This window comes from Trachurus trachurus, assembly GCF_905171665.1.
Source record: "Trachurus trachurus genome assembly, chromosome: 2".
In the NCBI taxonomy this organism is placed as follows: domain Eukaryota; kingdom Metazoa; phylum Chordata; class Actinopteri; order Carangiformes; family Carangidae; genus Trachurus; species Trachurus trachurus.
This window is the reverse complement of record NC_139914.1, coordinates 7,616,383-7,638,363: the sequence shown is the minus strand read 5'-3', so window position 1 is coordinate 7,638,363 and position 21,981 is coordinate 7,616,383. Positions and strand designations below refer to the sequence as shown.

At 43.7% G+C, this 21,981-nt stretch overlaps 2 protein-coding genes across 3 annotated transcripts in view; both read right to left on the bottom strand.

Annotated features, from left to right (window-relative positions):
* Positions 1-49: 49 nt before the first annotated feature.
* Positions 50-7,783, bottom strand: abcb6a (ATP binding cassette subfamily B member 6 (LAN blood group) a). The gene is made up of 20 exons (XM_083985812.1): positions 7,542-7,783; positions 6,532-7,055; positions 5,479-5,619; positions 5,156-5,345; positions 4,624-4,716; positions 4,336-4,528; positions 4,118-4,239; positions 3,915-4,024; positions 3,756-3,821; positions 3,473-3,598; positions 3,304-3,380; positions 3,134-3,197; positions 2,955-3,040; positions 2,817-2,874; positions 2,634-2,738; positions 2,105-2,279; positions 1,919-2,031; positions 1,682-1,776; positions 1,500-1,568; positions 50-1,412 (listed from the first exon to the last, which is right to left on the bottom strand). Exons 2-20 carry the CDS (start codon positions 7,045-7,047, stop codon positions 1,256-1,258), a joined length of 2,556 nt encoding a protein of 851 aa, XP_083841938.1. The 5' UTR covers positions 7,048-7,055; positions 7,542-7,783; the 3' UTR covers positions 50-1,255.
* Positions 7,784-20,475: 12,692 nt separating this feature from the next.
* Positions 20,476-21,981, bottom strand: part of nrp2a (neuropilin 2a) — a 58,917-nt gene continuing 57,411 nt past the window's right edge. For both annotated transcript variants that reach the window (XM_083990545.1, XM_083990546.1), the window contains one exon: positions 20,476-21,434. In XM_083990545.1, coding sequence (XP_083846671.1) covers positions 21,130-21,434 — 305 coding nt within the window. In that variant the 3' untranslated portion in view covers positions 20,476-21,129. The remainder of the gene's footprint in view (positions 21,435-21,981) is intronic.

Below are 21,981 nucleotides of genomic sequence, written 5' to 3'. Positions count from 1 at the left end.
TTTTTTTCCCTTTAGGGGCTCCGTACAAAACTGAACTGAAAATGTCATAATTTTACACAATACCTTTATGAGGTAGACATCAGACGTCAGACATCAGATTTATATTTCTAACTTTTGTATATGATTGCATGTACTTATATAGCCTATTTATAAATTTGAAAAATGGTGGATTTTATGACTGTACCATTGAGTTTGATGGTAATGATCACCATGATCTTTATCATGACACGTATTTTGACTTTTTATGGACAGATCAAACTGATGAGTCATACCCTTATACCAAATTCAAATACTGATCATGAGACAGGCCTATTGTCTTTACTGCCAACAACGGGCAGACATGGATTGTACTTTATATGCAAATCAGCCAGTCCGCCTACAGCAATTAAAAAAAACAAAAATAATCCACAATGTATCCTAACATCTTGTGTAATAATTAAATCTTCAACAATTCTTATAGTGATCAAAAGTATACAGAGGCTCACACGTTAAAAAAATATATCACTTTAAATAACAGCAGAGCTCAGCAATTGACAACCAAGAACATCAAAACATAAAAGGAGGCTGAATAAAATCCCCGACAGTTTATCCACATATTGTCATTTACATACTTCAGTGGGAAAGATGATCATCAGCCTATGGCGGCAGGGTAAAGGCTGTGATTAGTGTTTTTATTCCCACATTTCTTGCAACTTTCCCTTCCGTATCTTTACATAATCTGCAGACAGAACTGGCCAACACGAGTCTGTTGGGTATTTAAAAAAAGATAAATAATATGAACAAGGCAGTGGGTGCGCTTCTAAAAATAAAAATAACCTCATAAAAAGATGACACAAACACTCAGGGTGCCAGCTGATAGACACACGATGCATGAACATGCATTAGGCTTTCATTCCTTAACCTTGCAAGGAATTTATATTTGAAGTTTGAAGTTTGAAGTCTAAACAAATACCATCTGTTTTTTGAAATGTGGTAATTTTTGCTCTTGTCCCTACAATAAAAACCATCAGCATTATCATATCTAATACTAGTGGTTTAAAAAAAAAATGTCTTGTGATACACGAAAATTGTTTTTTCTTGTTTTTCTGCTCCTCAGCTCTCTTAAGGCACGTTCCCCATGCCATTGCACATTCAGCTTGAAAATCTTACAAATAAATAACATTTTCTATAGCATTCAGTGATCCACACCATTTAAATCATCTATGAACTTTTCACAAATAAAAAGGAGAATCAAAATGTTGAGTTCAAAGTACATTCAGTGTCCATGACCTGAAGAAGTTGTTGGTGGCTGCAGTTTCTCAGACTTTAGATCTTTGGCTTCTGTGTCTGATGGGGAATCACTGTCCTGGGCCTGCTGCTGCCTCATCCACATCTCTGCATACAGACCGCCCTTCAGCAGCAATTCGTCATGTCTATGATGGAGAGAAAGTGAGTCGCAGTGAGGAGGAGGAGGATGCACAGTGTCATTCAGAACAAACAGATCAATGAGGCCCACTTACCGTCCCCGCTCAGCTATCCGGCCGTCACTTACAACAAGAATCTGGTCTGCTCCGATGATGGTGGACAACCTTTTATATAAAAATAAAAAGGAACCAACGAAACCCATTAGATTAAACTACTTCTCTCTGCACACACATGAACAAGACTAGTGAAAAATGCCAATATGATACAACTCTCTTACCTGTGAGCTACAACAACTGTAGTGCGGTTGGCACAGACTTTAGCCAGTGAGGCCTGGATGTTGCGTTCTGTTTGCGTGTCCAGTGCAGATGTGGCCTGCAGAGAGACACTGTGTGTTAAAGCAGCAGTGCTAAATAATGTTAAAACAAGTTATGCAACATGTTTGTGAATGCCCTTTCATTGAAGTTAAAGCTAAAAGTTTTAGTCTGCTTGTTTATCCAGATGTTTGTGGTCTCACCTCGTCCAGCAGGATGATCTGTGGTGCTTTGAGGATAGTTCTGGCAATGGCCACCCTCTGCTTCTCTCCTCCACTCAACTTCAGACCTCTTTCACCCACCTGTGTATCATAACCTGCAACACAGGATGAGATCTTCAGTTGCTCTGCTTTCAGATGCATCAGTTTAAGGGTTAACCGACGTGTTACCTTCAGGGAAGGTCATGATTTTGTCATGGATGTCAGCAGCTATGGCAGCCTCCTCCACCTCCCGGTCACTGGCAGTGATACGACCATAGCGGATATTGTCTCGGATGTTGTCGTTGAAAAGCACGGTATCCTGGGGGACCACGCCGATATGAGCTCGCAGAGATGTTTGCTTCACCTGAAGAAGGACAGTGAAGACAGAGTAATTACTAGTCCACAGTCCGCCCAGTCACATACAACTGTATTAAAAGCATTCTAACTTGTGCTTCAATTGCTCTTCATAATCTCTAACTAGGGGCTAATTTGTTCTTATGGCAGTTTCATGACTTCATTTGCACATGAAGCTGCACAGTGTCCTCTAATAAAACATGCTGTTTAGCTCTGGTAGCACTATATTAAGCTATCCTTCTATCCCACGGATATTTGGTCACAGTGTGAGTCTTCCAGTATCTAATTTAATAGATATTCATCACATAGACACAGTGAACTTGAATGGAATATTTGTCAACCATATCTTTATTGCTACACTCACTTTTGATATATCCTGGCCGTCGATGCGGATGCAGCCTCCCTGAATGTCATAGAAACGGAAAAGCAGCCGGATGATGGTGCTCTTCCCAGAGCCTGACTGACCAACCTTTGGAGATAGAGAGAAAATAATGAGGATGCAATCGTAAAAGAGAAAACATGAACACATTCGTTTCCAAAGACTTACAAGGGCAACTGTTTGTCCTGGCAGCACAGTGAAGGAAACATCCTTGAGAATCTCCTTGCTGTAAAACAGTTAAAATATACATAAGAACACGAAGCATTGACGTTTTACCAAAGCTAGAAAAAACTAATGTGAACTGACCCATTTGTGTAGCTGAAGAAAACGTTCTCAAATTCCACTTTTCCCAGTTTGAAGAGGAGGTTCCCTGCATTTACTTCATCTTTCACCTGCAGAGGAACAGAGACACAGCAATGAAAACAAAACCAATCATTTTAGAGCAGTGGAAGTGAAAACACAAGAACTTTCATCTTCACATGTACCTCCTCATCTTCGTCAAAAAGTTCAAACATGTTCTCCATGTCAATGAAGGAATTCTGGATCATTCTGCAGTGAAAAACAAACACAGCTTACAACAAGAGCAGAAGCAAACAACATACAGTTCAGATCATATTACACATTTACTCTATGTCCTTGCAGTGCCTTGTCTTACCTGTAGTACGTTCCAAACCAGTTGAGAGGAGTGTAGAGCTGGATAATGTAGGTACCAAACAGGACATAGTCTCCAACCTGGTAGAATGAAATGATTATTTGGGGCTTTTTTTCCTTTTTTTTGGTAAAGTGGTTGGTTAAGTGGTTGGTTTTGTTGGTGTGGTCCGTACCTGAAACTTTCCTTCGGTCACAAAGTAGGCACAGAGCAGGGAGCCGGCCAGCAGCCCCCCGCCGATGATTGCATTCTGTGTTTGGTTGAGGAAGGCCAAGGATGCCTGGGTCTTCCATTCCGACACCTACAAGAGGAAGAGACAAGTCACCTCTATTTGTCTTCTTAGTGTTTACTTAATTCTATTTCCTGGAGTGTGGATTTTAAGGATTAACTTGAATTAGGATGAGGGCATTGTCAGGTTAAAAACTTACACTTTGGTTGTTATTATCATAAATAAATACCTGATATTTTAAGATGGTATCCTCGAAGCGGCTGACTTCATAGTTCTCTGCATTGTAGTATTTCACCTATAAAAACAGCAAGAATAGGTCTTTTGATCAGTTTGAAATCTCAGATGACTTCATTCAAGTGACAGCCGGACACCAAGGTGTTTGACGTACTGTCTCAAAGTTCAACAAGGAGTCCACAGCCTTGGACTTAGCGTTGTTGTCCTGCTGATTCATGTCTCGTCTGTACTTGGTCCTCCATTCAGTGATGATGATGGTCAAAGCTGGTGGACACAAGGGAAAGTTTGAACGTTTTATCTGGGGCTATGATCTGCTTGACAGGTTTCTTTCTATCACTAAATTCCAGCGCTACTTACTGAGGTACAGGGCCATGCAGATGAAGACGATGAGACCAAACCAGGCATTAAAAAATGTGACGAAGTAGATGATGGAGATAACAATATCAGCGATGGTTGGGAAGATGCTGAACACTATGTAGCTGTGGGGGAAAAAAGGAAAACTGCGATTACACAAAATTCTTATTCATATAATATACAATATTTACAATCCAGCATGGCATTTTAAGGCGTCTTACTTGAGCAGGCTGTTGATGGAGGAGGTTCCACGGTCGATGCTTCTCAGGACTTCGCCAGTTTTGCGGCCCAGGTGCCAGCGCAGGGAGAGGGAGTGCAGGTGGGCGAACAGGCGCACCTGAACCACGCGGTTTGTGTACTGCTGCACCCGGATCCACAGGAAAGACCTCATGTTGCTGACAAAGCCAGAGGAGCCTGTGGCGGGAGCGAGGACACAAGGATACATCGCATTTTTTCCCGTGACACTGCAGAGCACACTCTCTATCTCTACATTATCCACTCAGTCTTACCTGCCCCTCCGCCCTGCAGGAACTTGAGCAGGACATAAATAAACACTGTAATGGCCACAGTGCGCCAGCTTTTGTGATCAGTCAGTTCATTCACTGAGAGAGGGAGAAAGACATAAAGGTAAATTAGAAAAAAAAGCCTCAAGGTCAAGACAAGGAGTAAACAAGATAATAAACATGGCAAGAACAATTCTGAAGGCATTCTTTGACATGAGGGTTTTTATGTTCCTCCCTCTGGTCCTCTGGAAGCTCAAAGATATCAGGAGGAAGCTTTATCGCATCACACATCACCTGAGGAACAGCGATGTTGATGAGTCTGTCAGCTAGTCGCTAGGTTTACAGTATATTCAACATCATTTGTCGGCATGTTTTTACATCAGCTCTCGAGGCTTTTCAGGCCTTCTGGTTCAAAATGAATATAAATAAAAATGGCGATAAGCTCGGCTCCCGCAGTAACGGGCCATTACACCCGAGAGCTTTGAAATAAATGAACATTTGACTCTGCGGGGGCAAGATAAAAAAAGATGTCACGCACCGATATTCTTGTAGTAGATGGGTACAAAGACATTAATGACCCTCTCCACTCCCAGCAGCCCTAAACAGAAGACGACCAGCAGCTGGAGCAGGATGTTGCCTCTGGGCCACATGTAGGGAAGAAGCAGACGGACCTTCTTTGTGAAACCCTGCCAGGTGGACTGGTTCTGGTCTGTCCTGCCCAACAGGCTCTGAGAAAGAGAAATACATGAAGTCCTTAACGCAGCATTAGACTGCACGCACCAGGGTACATCTTTATGTTGCCATAAAACAAGTGCCACAGGTTTTTATTGTGAGTTACAAGTGCTATTAGCGCGTTATTACCTGTCCGCTGTTCTCTACGTCCCGCTCATCTTCATTTATCAACAGCATGTATGGTCTCCGTGGCAACCCGGGAGCTTTGAGACCGATGAAGAACAGCAGCCCGGTGCCCATGTAGCGCATTAACCAGAGGGCAAACTGCACCTGAGGGGTTCGCAGACAATTTAAAACAGATCAATATGGATTCCACATCACACTATTTAATGGCCATAAAGTAGCTGTGCGGGGGAAAATGAATAACTTGATTGCTGCATTGGCTGTGACCTTCACTTTAAAAGGACTAAACCTGTGTGCTGTCTTTTATTAATATTTATTTTAGATTGTTCTTATTAATAAGGGGATGAAAACAGCTGGAGGAGTCCCTACTGCTTATTACAAACAACATATCATATTTAGTCAAAGCATGAATCAATATAATTAATTCCTAAAAAGAGTCAAGTGAACAAATGTCAAGTCATGCTTAGTTATCTAAACACAAAGTTGAACCCTCTGCGGCTGAGTCAGTGTGGGAGGGGCAAGACTTTGTCTCATGATTTGATTGGTTAACAGCGGAGCAATAGGGAAAGCAAGCCCTGGTAGTGACTCAGCAAAAAAAAAAAAAGCCTCATTCCTACTTGTGGTGTGAACTTTTTGCATGCAAGTTCGCCTCACCTTGTAGGCAGAGTGAGTTCTTTGTTATACCTGAACCATGAATGGCTGTAGTTTTGATCGGAGTGAGTCATAAGACATGCATAATATCTTTGATAATAAATAACCTTTGGCCTGTTGGACTACTAATAAAACAACATCTTATCATGGAGATTATAAAGTAGTAACAAACAAATGGCTTTTATCATTTATGAAGATCAAGTGGGGAATGAGGACAGGACAGGACAGGAATGGAGATAACCTGCTACACAAGTGGCATGGTGGTTAAGAAAACAACAGTGGAACAATCATAGGATCTAAATGCAGTATTCAATATAAAATGTCATGGTTAAAAGTACCTGCCTGAAAATAGTCTTTTTAATACACTCTCCAAATTATGGCTAAATTAAAAAATCGATTGACTCTCACCTGCTGTTTAGTGTCCTCCAGCCTCCACCACCAGTGGGGACTATACCAGGAGACGAAGGCCAAGTTTTCAGCTGAGAAAGCCACAGCCCAGAACAGCAGCAGGGCCGTGCTGTGTCCCCTTGTCCGGTCCATCAGCAGGACCCTCCGTCTCTCCACCCTGAGGACGGATATGGCCCAGCCCCAGCCCAGCACAGAGAAGCAGCTGTACAGCACCACATATCCTGGGAGCTCTCCTCCACTGGCAGCCCGCCACACCATCAAACCCACAAACTGCACCAGCAGGAGGACGGAGACGGCCTGCTGGAAACCGAAGAGGCGGGTGCGTGGGATGTACTTGGGTTCCATCGCCGTGCCATATTTCTGGTAGAATATGCAGTGGAGGGTACCGAGGAAGAAGGCGATGGTGAGCAGGATGGTGGGAACCAGCGTGAAGTAGAAGCAAGGGGAGATGCCTTCGTCCACCCAGGTGTGGGAGATGGAGGAATTGGCTTCACAGTAGCTCTGCATAAACACCATGGCTGCAGCTGGAGAGAGAAACACGATGTCATTAGAGATGCAAAACAACCATTGATTAAGTGCTTGAAGAAAATGGCAACAAAATAAAACTGAGCTTCATATCCAAACAAAGCAACAGGCCCTCTCCTTCAGACCAACGCACTCGACTGTCTGCTTGACTCTCTGTTATATTTGGCTGTGACATTTAGTAGCTGAGTCATGGTTTGCTACTGCACCTGCTTTAGCTGCCGGTTATAAATTACCAACGCACCACAAACGTAGCACCCATCCCCGGAATGTGTGCCAAACATGGTGGGCAAAAAACAAAACAAAAAACACTTATTAGGACTGACAGACTAACTGTGCACTGTTAGCAAACACGGTTCAACGTGCAAAGCGACCGGCTAAATAGAATTAAATGTACAAGTGTAAATATATGTAAACATACAGTAAAAACACAGTTTTAAGTGTAGCATTACCGTATTTGCCGCTGGTACTGTCAACTTCACACGTACCTGAACGCACCACTCGTCAATAACAGACGTTACTCCAGAGCAGCTAGCAACTAGTCCGCTAAGCTGTTAGCTCTTCGATAGCGTCGCCGGCTCAAACAGCTTCAACAAAAACGACTAAACTAAAGTTTATAACGCGGCTGACTGCAGACGGTTTAAGTCATACATAGTTAATAGTGTGTGTGCGCATGCTGCTGCCGGAGGGGATGTCCTTCGTCGGTGTTAAACAACCACTAATCCATGACTCGGCAATCGACGATTTACACAACGGGGTTCGACTGCGCTGCCTGGGCGTGACGTCAGCGACAGCGCCCTCTGCAGGCTGATAGAGGAACTCAGTAGGAAGTGAAGCAACAAGGACACATGGATCTGTTAATCATGCAATAAAACATCAGTCAATTTTCTTTTTCTTCCTTTATTTAAATTCAAACAATGCATTGAATTCCAGAAACAATAAATGTAATAACATTTACAGACAAAGCAAACAACTGTAGAGACAAATGGACAACAAATAAATAAATAAAAAAGGAAAATATCATAGGAAAAATTTATGTTTATAGTTTTCAACAGCTTTAGCACACAAAATAAAATTGACAGTGGTGGAAAAAGTATTAAGAAACAGAAATTAGACCGTTTTAACAGAACAATAATGGTTTTGTTTAATTAAATTTATGTCCCTGCATTGCTGTGTCTTTCAGTTTCACTTCAAATGACACTACACCATTAACCAAACATCAGCACTGTTATAGTTATATCTGAAAATGTCATGAACTGGAGATGTGATACAGATATACAAGTCTGCAATGTCATAAAATGATCAGCAGATGGCAGTAAATACAAAGGTAAAATCAAAGGAAACCGTCATACACAGCAGGCCCAGGTATGAACAATAGTCCATAAAAAAAACACACACACACGCACGCTTTGAGAGGTGAACATACGCCATGGAACATAATAACAATGCGTGACATGTCATTAACTGCTAACAGGGCGTAATTTCACTGCCTTATTAAGGCTGGTGAATGAGTGATGAATAACATTATAGCAGCATAACCGATGTGTGTCTTTTCCACTGAAAAGAGTAATTTTCAAATCAAAGGGACATCATCTTTCAGTGATGGAGGGAGGTGGCGTGTGTAAGTTTAGAGCTTTTTCCCCATCAAACTGTGAAATCGGGATTAGTAGAAAGAAGGGAAGTGACTCAAAAGCCAGCTGTCACATCTGTCCTTCCTATGAGGATAAAGAAAAGACTCCTTAGACGTGGTGCATGTGTGTATATGTACCTGTGTGTGAAAAGAAGAGAAAAGGAGGGAGTAGCTACATCCTGATGGAGTGTGGTGTGACAGAAACAGAAAAGACAGAGCGAGAGAGCTTGTGATTATAGTGCGAGCTTAGACACTCTCACACACATGCACATCCACATCCACATCCACACACATGGGACACAGGCTGGGATGGAAAAGGGGTAAATCTTATCATTTAGAGCCTCACAATGGGCATAAAGAGCTGCTAATCTGCTTCATCTCCCTGGTCCTTTTGTGTGAGTGGAAATGGACCGTCTGTCCATGGGCTGCTTGTCACCCCGCTCTTTTGTCCCCCCAGTGGATGTGATGGCCTGTCCATCACAACCCTCATCTCTCTCCCCTTTTGTGGGCGTCTCTACCTCAGCATACAGGCCCTGCTGGAGCCCTCTAAGTTCGTTAGGTGTGTCTTTTCATGTATTCAATCCACCTTTTCTCTCCTACTCCTTTTATGGTTCTTTGTTCAGTCGGAGCTGCCTGACACATGTGGACGGTAACAGGCGGGGATAAGACGGATGTGTATGCCAATCTAATCCGTTGATTTAGCGAGAAAGGAATATTGGTGGTATTAGGAATGGTACGTCCAATCTCATTAGTACTAAGGGCGATCAATACAGCTTTTGGTTCTTGAATGTAGCATTCACTGAAGGATTGGGCTTTGTGAATTCAGTTCTTACCACCAGCTCACTATGGCAGGTGACCTTTGCTACCTTTAATACTCACAAATCACCCGTGATTTATTGTACGGATGAGAATCAAAGGTGTAGGCTGCCTGTTCTATAGAGAATATAACATCTGCACCTATGCTGCAGTGCTGTTGTGCAAATTTCCAGCAGCTCCCATCCGAATAGAGACTAATACATCACATTTTCAGAAGGGCATTCATGTCCAGAATGCAACACAGGTGCAACATTGAGTCATATTTCTTGGGCAAGGATGAATAAAAGGCATGTCCTGTGTTATTTAGATACGTGAAAGGATGATGTTACATTACATCCCCGGCATATATCGAATGATTTTGACATCTGTATTCATGCCACAAGCTTCACCCTCACCACCATTGTCTGTGTTTTTGAACAGATGAGCTTATCTGCCAGAGACAACCCACGGTCCAAACACATATAGAGAAAATGTGCTTGTTTGTGTTTTAGACATCTGGTCTAGACTCTTCTGGTGGTGACCCACATGCTCTTGGCGTCCTACAGCGGTTTTCAACCTGTTTCATCATTGTTGTACTTGAATGGAGTGGACCACCTACGTATTTGTGCTGAATTAAAGGGATAGTTCAACATTTCGCAAATTGGCCCATTGCCATAATCCCTATAGTTTAGGAGTAGGTTCGTTACCTTTAATTGTCAGTGCAAGCTATTTTTAGAACGGCGGAGCAGAGCTGCAAGCTGCTCAGAGCTACGCTACGGATGGGATTCATGGGATTTCTTGGTTTCCCTCATCAACTCCAAAACGCTCTCATGGACAAGTTGTGACCTGCACATTCACCACGCTATGAGATAATAACAGAACGTTACAAGACAGAGTTGTTTGTGAGGCAAATGCAGAGACTGCTTGCTGAAAAACTGCCCCAAGTGGAAACGTGCATCATTGGTTTTGCATGAATTTACCTCGAAAACAACTTGCAGCTCTGCTCCGCTGCTCTAAAAACAGCTTGCACGGAAAAATAAAGGTATTGAACCTACTCCTAAAACTGTAGGGATTATGGCAATGGGCCAATTTGCCAAAATGTTGAACTATCCCTTTAAGGCACACTCAGGTGTTTCTGTATCAGATGCTCTTATTTTTTTTTTGATACTTCATGAAGCAAGTGACCAGCCTCTCAACAAACAGGGTCGATGATCTCCAGCTTGATGAACTTGACATTGTGTCTCAGAGTCTGAGCTTGAGCTGTCTGACCCGAGCAGACCACTGACAGCAGTCCAGCCACTTTTTCCTGCTGCGAAGAGAACAGCGTAGTAGCGGATAAGATCTGCTGTCAAACTGCTCTTGACAAACACAAAGGGGTCCCCTCCACTGCTGCTGAACTGCACCCTCACCCATACACAGACAGATAGAGAGGGAAAGGGGAGAGCCGGGCCGTGAAACCAGGAGGTGAGGTGAGAGTGAAGGGGTAGAGAAAGACAGAGAAGAGATACTGAGTGTGTCTATGTGTATGTGTGTGTGTGCAAGATAACACAGTGTATAGAAAACCAGATTGACTGCTTGTTGCCGTCAGTGTGTGGGTGAGTGTGTCACAGATACAGAAGCAGACTGGATGAACCAGGGAGTTGTTGTTTGCGAAGATGCGGCGCCCTCAGACTGACCTATCGGCACAATGAGCTGCAGAACTGGCAGCACAACCTCACACACACACACACACACACACACACCTATAAATGTCTAACAATACTCTGCTTTGGCCACTAGAGGCAGCCCCACATCATGGCAACAGCACCTGAGACAGGCAATATGCAGATGAACAGAACCTCTGTGAATAAATGTGGATGATTGTGGATTCCTCAGACGTGCGGTCAGCAGTGTGTTACTGCACAAGACTTAATAACAAACAGAAGAATGACGTATGAACTTTAAGGAGGCAGAACTAATGCACCAGTCTGTAGTAGTCCAGATACTTTACTGTAACTTCTGCAGTGTGTCTGTAGATTGAACCCAGTGAACTGAACTGTCCTTATCAGTGAGTGAGAAATAATCAAAATGCTCTTTAAGATCACTGAGACTCATCAAAACAGGACAATTTATAACTAGGAGCTTCATACACAGTATACATACCAAGGGAATAAATGTCTTGGGCTTTATTTTAGGGATAAACTAAAGTGAAAATGAAATGAAAACAGATTTTTATAGTAGATATTATTCCAGTGCTGCGGCCTGAAGACATTTTATATTCTACTTCAGCGTTACCACAACACAGCTACCAAACACTCAACTGAGTGATCACAAACAGCAATAAATGGTGCACCAAAAAGTCTTCTTGACAGTTGTGAGTGGTTTACTGTTCACTTTTTCATCCCCAGAGGGAATTCACAAGATTAATCGACCAAACAAAGCATGGTGACAAAAACAAAACCCGTAGATGTTATGTTCTCTACCTTATGATGTTGTCTTTTGGGGAGAGAGGTGTTTGCTCCAACAAACCTGAGACTGTTGCTCAGACACTCTGTGGGAGGAGGAGGGGCTTCGCCAGGTGTCACTGATTGTGCAGGAGCAGCTGATTGCATGTGCATGGAAACATAATTACATTTTGAAACATTCATAATGTGCAAAATAAATAAATAAAAATAATTTTAAACTATCTCATCCAGGATTTGACCCTGAGGATTTGCAGTATCAGAGTTTTCCCAGCATGCACCGAGCCTTCCGGCGTGACAGAAACGCACACTTAGTTTGATTTATCCTTAACAACTTTGAATAATGGAGTATGAAGCGAGAAGTATTAACTGGAATAGAAGCGCTTCTCCCAAATGATATCCCACCTAAAACAGATTAAGGAGGAGGAGGGGGCACCTTCCTGCTTGGGTGGTTCCACAGGCTCCCACTTCCACAGAGACGCTGCCGGAGAGCAGAGTGTCAATTTTAAAGGAGCATCTCTTTCCTCTGGGCTGGAGGGTGACGGATAATGCTTTTGTGCATTACTGAGAAGGGGACGGTCATCCATCACATCTCCGTGCAGGTGTTGGTCTGTGTATGTGTGTGTGTGTATACAGTATATGCATGTGCTGATTGCATGCAGGTAGTGTTGCTCTCCTCCAGGCTGTAATGTGGTTATGGAAGAGGAGGGAGGGGAGGAAGGGGAGGAGGAGGAAGAGGAAGAGGAGGCCTGGCGGGTTGATGCGAGGCAGGCACAGCATCTGGAGACAGGGACTCTCGCTGGTGTCAGGCGGGGGCGGGTTATTTATTTGGCTGGGGGTCGTGGGAATACTGGAAGCATCTTCTCACTGATGAACAACTGATGCTCTCAGACACTTCGCAATGCCCGTGGTGGTGTATATCTGTGTGTGTGTGTATATGTGTGTGTTTTGAGTCAAAGGCTACTCTTCTAACACCAGTTGTTGTTGATAGGTAGGAAGGAAGAAGGGAAACACAACGCCGCAGACGTATATATACAGTACCGTGCCTGCACACTTTGAAATGCATCATCTCATATTCATGAGTTACGGTAACTGTTTTTTAATGGAAACATTTTTGACAGTGCCACCAGTCAAAACTCAGCAGGAGACGCCATGCACTGTGCAGCAGGAAGGCTCACAGCCCCTCTAACTCGTTATATCAAGTTGAGGAAGAAAAAAAAAAAATCACATTTTGGACACAAATGGCTGGAAAATACAGGTGGAAGGCAGAGCAGTAGTAGATTTATATGCGCATAATTTGCAAAAAACCTTTTGTGTTTTCACTTCTATATAAATCTGAGAGGCAGTCCTCTCCTTCTTGCAAAGATGCTGAGAGTGCGACACGTATACTGTGGTTTGACCTGCTGAACTCACTCTGTTTAGCATGCCATGCTCTCTGGGGCTAACATACAACACCCATGCTAATGCTGTTCCTGCAGCCACCCTTGTTTCCATAACAACTAAAAGGTGATGGAGACAGGCCTGTAACCAAAAAAAAAAGAGTAGCGCAGAGTGGCCTAAGTGGGAGGAGAAACAGTAACTAAACCTGTGCATCCACTCAATGCTGTGAATGTAAAGCAAGCACAGAAGCAAGTCCACACATGCAAACAAAAACACACACATTATTGTCATTTCAACCCACCCACCCACACACACACACACACGCCCACTCGTGTTGTTTTCCCACCACAGGTGTGCTCAGAGGAGAGGGCAGGTGGCGTGTGCTCCCCTGGTCCCGTCCTCTGAGGGTTATTACTGTAACAAATAATCCCACGATGACGCCAAGTCCAAACAGTTGCAAAAATAAAGACGGGATATTGATTCGATATTTTCAGCAGGATTCTGTGGCTGCATTGGGCTGCTTGTTTGTTGTTACTCCCGCAGTGTATATATGGAAACTGTTTTGTGCGTGTGTGGCCTCGGTCATGGGAGGAAGGCCTTTTGTGCAGCTTGCTTATTCTACTATGATGTGTACTTGACTCCATGTTTGTGTCCCAGCGGCCTGATGCTGTTATGTCTCCAAGGGCCCAAACTGTAGCTTGAGAGGGACTGATAAGGAAATTGAGCTGGCCCCTTTCCTCCCTGCTCTGTTTGGCTCTTTACATCACTATTGTTTGAATTGTACACAGTTTATTTTCTACTTTTAAACCGCCTTCTGTGTCTCTCCCTGTAAATCACCCCATGAATATTTCCGGGTGCCGGTATAGAAGCTTGTGGTAGTTTCAAGGCCGTGCGACTGTGAGATTCATCGCTGCGATATAATAATCCAGGTGAAAAACAATACCGGCACAAAAAAATGAGAGGAATGCAAAGAGATAAATCTCCAAAAACACCCTCTGCAAATTTCCCATGAATTTACCACCATGACGTCGATCAGCCAGAGCCTGTGTGTGCCTGTTTGTGTGTGAGTGTGGGGTAAGATAAAGAAAAGGAGAGAAGGGTTTGCTAAGTTGGCAGTTTGAATGATGTTTAACTGGAGCTCAGCACAGCTGAATGAGGCTGTAAATCCGCTTTCTCCTGGGTGCAGTTCCTCAGAGCGTCGTGCTACAGAGCTATCACAGAGAGAAGGATGTCACCACATTACAGTCGCACACGCACACGCACTATTTCCACCTCCTACAAGGCAGAAAATATAACCCGTACCATCAACAGCAGCCCACTCAGAGGACTTAGGATATACACAGAGCACAGAGCTCCATCCCACATTAACCAAACACAGAGAGCTCTCCTCTTGAGGCTTCTCATCCTCTCTGGCCTCACTGGCACATAATCTTCCTCTGCCACATCCCTTTCCCTCGCAGCTTACACTGCTTCTGATCAAATCACGGGAACAGAGTCAGAAGACAAACAGCAAAACAAAACAGTGACTGCAATTTCATGCCATAATGGAAATCAGTATTGTGTATGAAGGAAATAAACAATGGGAGTAGTAATATCTATATGTGTAGATATGCGTTTTCTTCTATTACTTCACTTATAATTAACACAAATGTGAAGCCTTTTAAGTGCAAGAAGAAAAAATTACCTTTTCATTTCTGCCAACTTCTTTAAAGGGGAAATGTGGTGGGTGTTCCTACAAAGCCACTTTGTAAACATACGTAACTCGTGGAGCTAATTTGATTCAGATGAGGAGATTTATGTGCCGAGCCGTGGAGATGGGGAAGCTTGTTTTTTTTTTTGTGTGTGAGGGATAGAAACGTCAATTATTTTGGAACAGATGGGTCTCAAAGTGCAATTGAATTTGATTATCGCCTCAATGGAATACGTAATGAAAGAGCCCTAATTTGAAGAGAAAGTTATGAGAAGGCCATTTCAATTACTCCAACAAACTAAACTGAGGTGCAGCTTCCCCTCAACACACTCAGCCCTTTCGCATGATTCTCTATTTCTCATTTTCAGTCTTTCTTCCCCACTTTAATGGCGACGAGAGCGAATCATGATGAACACAGCTGTGTGGATGCTCATTTCTGAAATCTGCCCCAGCTGCGTTCTTGAAGGCCTGATGCTTTAGTCATTGTTAATTGATTACCACTTTTCATGAAATACAACTTTGTTTTTTCGTTCTATTATCGACATACTTGTTCAAATAATAACAGCCTTGACACCCCCCCCAGCCATGCTGAAAATTGTTTGACAGATTTGGAGTAAAGAATTGTCTACAGCGCCATCATCGAACAGATTATTACAGGAGCTTTAAGATGTTTTTTGTCCGAAATGTTCCAGCGTTCAAAATCCTGACAACCTGTCAGGATGATTGCTGCAATAACAGCTTACTTCACTCCTGATCGACAGATACATTTTTAGCTGCTTTTACCCCCCCTCCCTCTCAGGTTCAAGAGTTTACACTGATTAAGCTTTTCACAGAAGTTGTTTCATCTGTTTAGAGCGTTAAAACTTCTCAGACTCATCAGTCCTCACTTTGTTTATAGAGCATATAAAACAATGATCTTCTTCCTTAATTACTTTTGAATGGACTGAGTGTGGAGTCTTATTTAAATGGGAACATGTTGTAAACGAGGTTTATTTGCACGAGGGAATGAAAAACAAGGGAATGTGTCATGACCACAAATATGGTTCAAAACACACAAAGAAATGAGACTTTCAAACAAAAGAAGGCCTCTTAAACCAGTGGTAACACTGACCCCGATACCAAAATAGAACATTTCTCTAATTGAATATAGAATCTGTGATATAAAGATTTCCTTGGGCAACATATCTGTTTAACTCATTTTAATGAAATATTCAAATAGATGGATAATAACGATGCCTTTAAGGTCCATGGGGTCCTAGTACTGTTAAAGTTACAGACGTGCTGCTTTAATCTGAAGCCATTATCCAAACAATACAACTGTTATTTCTCCAACAGTTTCATTGGTCTCTGATGTCGAGCACTTGAGCTGCGACACCTCCACACACACCCAGACACAATCACTCCAGACAGATGGTTGGGACCCACTGGAGGAGGCGTCCCACCATGCCCGATAACAAGTTTCCCGGGCTATATAGGGCAACCGTGACTGTAAACACACCAGCCTCCAGTCGAGCGAACAGGTGGCCCACCGCATAGGGCCTCTTGTCATGTTGTGTGTCCACAACAAAAAGTTCCATTATGAGGAAAAGTCTGTTTTTTTTTCCTGCAGCTATAACGGCCTCAGATCTGTTGATGGAGAAAATAACCGAGCTAAGATGCTTCTGGGAAATCAAATCCAACGCTCTGCACCCAAACATTGCCGCCAAAGCAGAAAAACAGCGGAGCAGAAACAAAACCGAAGCCAGACCGTCGATGATGATGATGTGCTCCCTGGTCATCAGTATCTTTTTTATCAAGTTAATTTCCTCTGTGCTGCTTCACAATGACAAGAAGGCTGGCCTAGTTTGGAGCCCTGAATAGAGGGTTTTCTCAATCCAATCATTTCCTCCATGTGTTTGTTTTCAAAGGCTGTATCCTCTGGTGGTTGTGTGTGTGACGCGTGTGTGTGTGTGTTGGTCGGGGTGGTTGATAATGTCACAGGAAGGAAAGTGATGGTCTGCCTGGTGTTTATACAAGACATTGGCATTTGTTGTCATTGGGTCTGCTGTCATTGGCAGGCAAGTTGCCACAGAGCCCCTTCCCATCCTCCATCCTCCCCACTCTGACCCATATAGGTGCTTTGAACCGCTGGCAGGCCCGACAAGATTATCTGGGCCCCCTTCCCGGGAAGACCACTGGGATCATGTGGGTGCATGTGTGTGTATGTGTGTGTGTACATGAAACATATCTAAAAATGTAAGTGTGCTGTCAGCTTCTGCAAGTGCATGTACGTGCGCAGCGCTGCAGCGGTTTGTGACAGTCTTCTGGAAGCTGTTGAAAGAGATGTAAGGTTTAGTCTCCAGGTGGTTTTTCTTCTTCTGACTGTCACTGGAGGAGCAGGGAGGAGGATACAGGGATTTTTTTTTTCATTTTAAATTTAGGATTTCTGAATTTCTAAAGGGGATGTTAATATTCGGTGTGATTATACCACAAGCTGGTTTTAGTCAAGGTTTTAACAACCATTAGAATGAATGTTCTTTGATCCAGCCAGGCCTCTCCTTGCTGGGCCTCTATGCAATAACATAAAGGAAAGACTAAGTGATTAACTTAAAAAACCAAACAAAGTTTCCTCCCTAACTGTGATGACTAATGTGTTGCCCGTTTGTCTTCTCTTCCATCTTGATTACATAATCCCCAGATTAATTAGCTGTGTGTTTCAGTCACTTCCTGTAGCGCGTCCCTCAAATGGGCTCCCTCCACAATCTGGCCTATCGACTTACAGGGCGCCAGAGCTTTTTCTTTGAAGGCCGCCTCGGCTTCAGAGGCAAAAGAACTCTCTGATCTGACGGCTAAAGGAAAGGGCCCCTGCAGTGTGCCGTTACCGACTGATAAAAACCTAGAAAAACAACATTTGGGTAACACACACACTCGCAGGGAGGGAAAAAAAAATTAAGAATAATCTGGCTGTGAAAACAAGAGGCGGTATGGAACAATGACAATCTGGCTCCTTTGGTAATTTCCTGTCGGCGTTCATTCGTGTGATGTGGTCGTGACTGTTCTGCCGGGATCAATCAAACCTGCGAGCAGATGGCATCGCACTCCTCCAGCGGACTGGGGATTGTCTGTGTTTTTTCAGAGGCGGTAATTGGCCCAGCTATGTCACGGACCGGAGCATGCTAACAGCCATCGCCACCTCCGCTGTGCAACGACAACACGTGTCTTTACCGCGTTCGTACGGCTCATAATGTCATACCTGGGCTGCAGACACCGTTTCATATCAACTCACACTTAAAACACTGCTGCAATTAGTAGCTAATACATTATAATGACTTATTTGTGACATCACAGCAAAGTTTTGGCGCACTTAGGCTGCCATATACTTGAGGCACACAACAGTAAAAGATATCACATCCTGGATCTGAAACTATAGTGCCACATTTGCTAACAGGGTATGCATTTAGGTGAAGAAAGCTCGTGTGGATAATAGGAACCTTGTGTGGGAAACTGAAGAAAAGAGACGCACAGTAATTGCATGTGTACTGTATGAGCCGCCTGTGTTTGTGTGTATGTGTAGGTGTGTGTGTGTGTGTGTGTGTGTGGCTAAGACGGCGGGCACTTCAAAGCTTTGATGTTGGAGCTCCTAAATGAGGGCCACCAGAGGTCCAGACTAATGGGACATCATGGGGAGATTAGAGGCCAAGTGTAGCGGGCTGACAACACAGTATTATGTATGTGTGTGTGAGACAGGGAGAGAGAGGGGGCGCATGGCTTTGTGTGTGCGAGATTTCCCGTGTGTGTACACTTTTTTTTTTGCAATTAAAAGTGAAAGTTGGGCTGGAGTTTGTGGACAGGAAGCATTTAGTTGTGTCCACAAGCATCACAGGAATGTCAGTCAGTCCAACCTTCCTGTTCTTGTGCCCGGTCGGTGCAATAAGTAAGATGTTGGCGAGCGCGTTCCACAGTATGGTATAAATCCTTTATTAAATAATCATAACAATAATTATAATAACAATCATAAAAAGAGCTTTTCTGTACAAAGACCCCTTCAAAACAACAACAACAGCAGTCCGAGCAGTGCACGGGGGGAGGGAGGGAGGGAGGGAGCGAGTAGGGGGAATTGGGAGGGAAAGTACATAGGGGGGGCTGTCCAGTCCTTTTACATGTTTTGGTCCTCCCGGGCTGAAGGGGGCGCTGTGACTGTCAATGTCACTGTCAGTGTCAAATTACTGTAGCTGATACCGGCTCCAAAGGCAAGCTGGATCCCCGAGGCTCCAAGGCACTTTGAAGAGAGTCAGTGGGGTCCAGCGATGCGGGCCTCAGAGGAGAGGGACGGCTCGTGTGTGTGTCTATGTGTGTGGGTGTGTGTGCATGGCGCGGTTCAATGGGATGATATGTTGAGTGCATGTGTGTGTGTCTGGAATCCATGGTCTCAGATATATAAACCTCTCAGCAGCGGCCATTATTCCCTTCAATTTTTTCCAGTGTGTATGTATGTGTGTCCAAAGTTTCATATGTCAGAGAGAGAGGAGGTATATACAATCTGTATATACAAGTGACGTAATGTGTGTATGTGTGTGTGCGTGTGCATGGCAGGGTCTCTCGCCCTCGCCTCGCTCATGGCTTACGAGTCCATTCACATCGTGCAAGACAAGACTCTTTCTGATTGGTTCAGAACCGCCCCGAAGAACGCCCGCCTTGCTGTGCGAGAGCCGACATTAAAATTAAAATAAAAATGATAAAAAAACTAAAACTTCAGAAATCAGGTTGCAAGTAGCCAGCAGGTTGAGGTGGGTTAGGGATGGGGAGGGGGAGGGGTGGCGTGATGTATGTGCATGTGTGTGTTGGGGGGAGGGAGGGAGTAGGTCCTTTAAATCATGGCTTTTGAGGTCCACATGTGAAGAGAGAGAGAGATAGACGGCTCCTCTCTTGTCCCGCTGTTGCCTCAACGATCCTTTTTCAACTTTTTTTTTCTTCTGCAAGCAGTTTGCTTTTAAGGCTTGTAGTGTGTCCAGGCACACAGTCAGTCAGTCGATTGAGAAAGCAGTTTCTGGCTGTGCATTTTGTTTTTGATCCCATTTGTTTTTTGTCCTTGCGAAAGCACAGAGAGAACATTACCCCTCTGTGTGTGAGAGAGAGTGAGAGAGAGAGAGAGGGAGGCAGGGTTTCTTTTTTTTTTTTTTTTTTTAGTGCTCTGTCAGTCATAGTCTCTCTCGCTCTCTCTTTGTTTCTCCTTTTTTTCTTCAGTGCTTCTCGGCCTCCGCTCTTCCCAGCAATCCATAGGTTGCACCAACCAAAGCTCCTTGACCTTTTTTTTTTTTAGCATTAACCACAATGTAAACATGACCTTCTCTTTGACAGGAACCAGCAACAACTAAATCTAACAATAACGTCTCTCCGCCATTAACAGAACGTCTCAAAATCCCCCTCCCTTCCCGCCCCCCCCCCCCCCAAAATCCTACACACACATACATTTCTTTCGGGTTTTTTTTCTTCTACTTATCTGCCATCACAGAACGAAAACATTAAAACATAAAGGAGAGTTGACCGAGCTGAAAGACAAACTGGAGGGACGTCGGTGACTAAAAACACCACAGGCTGTCGGGAACTAAGAGGAGGACGGAGGCTGGTCGGTAGCAGAGTCTACGACGGAACAGAAAAATCAACGGGCCACACAAAGGAGCTAAGTTCTAGGCCACTGTGTTCACATGTGATCAAAAAAGACGCTTTCTAAGCACGTTCCTAACCTACCACCTTTCCAACACGTGTTCTGACTCAGTATGTGTAGCTTACATTATCCAGTTTCAAAACTAGACCTCTTACAAATCTATGATGCATTTATAAACACTTCTCTTTTGGTGGAGCAGGAATCTGTAATTGATATGTGTAGATATTTATCTTTTTGAGGCCTGTGGAACAATCCGTGAGGGTAACCTCTGCCTTTCTCTCACCACCAAAACTAGCAAACACTGGACGGTGCCACGTTTTCCTAAACAGGAAACGAGTTCTCGCTGGAGCTAAAAAAAATCGGCTCTCCGGTTTGTCCATGTGTCCAGGGATCTGCAAGTAAACTGACGCTAATGTGAACTGGAGGAAATGAAGAAAATAGTGAGAGGTTTTCACACGATGGCTCTTTCTCTGGTTCTGGTCCTCGTCTCCTCGCCTCACGCCTCGGTGCAGCAGCGCTGTTGGTTCAGTTTGACCTTGTGCTTGAGGCCGTCGTACAGTTCGAAGTTGTAGTTCTCCAGGGTGGTGGAGGAGCGCGACGACAGGCCGCTGTAGGAGCAGGTGCAGTAGAGGAGGAGGCCGGCGCACACCGCCCCCAGCAGGACGCCCAGGGAGCTCATCACGATGATGGTGACCAGGATGGGGTCCAGAGTGTAGAGCCAGGAGTTGTCCTTCTCCGAGACGCGGGTCACCGGAGGGTCGGAGGACGGGGAGGGGGTGTTCCAGTCGGGGAACTGTAACCCTGCGACAGGAAGGGAGGGGACAGACTTTGTGAAGACGTGATGATTTGATGAGACTAACGTTCTTCCTCTGCTCATGTCTCAGTTTCTTTGATTATTGTATATTGTACTTTATTTATTTATTACTGTCAGTTTTATTATTCATTTTTTTCATTTATTTATTTTCCACTTTTTACTTCTTCTTTTTTATTTTATTTTTTTAAACTTTTTTTTATTTGCACATCATATAACCTGCATAAACAATGAAAATAGTGAAGTTAAACATTGTGCAGGAGAGGTAGAAGCCAAAAAAGGCTTATGAAAATACCTCCCCTATGTAAAAAAACAGCGTTGGTCTTCAAAGTAAGATATTACAGAAATTCATAACATAAAAAATAGAAAAGAAAAAAAGATAAAATAATAAAAAAAATACAAAATAACATGGAAAACTTTCTATTGTCCTGTCACTGAGTTCCTTTTATTTTTACTTTGCCACCTTGTGGACATTGAAATTTCCCCTGATTTGATTATGTTGTATCAGTTTGTTACTGTAACTTCTTGAAAACTGTT

Coding starts and splice junctions, on each gene's coding strand:
- abcb6a (XM_083985812.1), bottom strand. CDS start 7,047: ATGGTGTTTATGCAGAGCTACTGTGAAGCCAATTCCTCCATCTCCCAC. Junction 4,717..5,155: donor CATCTACTACAAGAATATCG/GTGCGTGACATC, acceptor TCCCTCTCTCAG/TGAATGAACTGACTGATCAC. Junction 2,875..2,954: donor TTCTTCAGCTACACAAATGG/GTCAGTTCACAT, acceptor ACTGTTTTACAG/CAAGGAGATTCTCAAGGATG.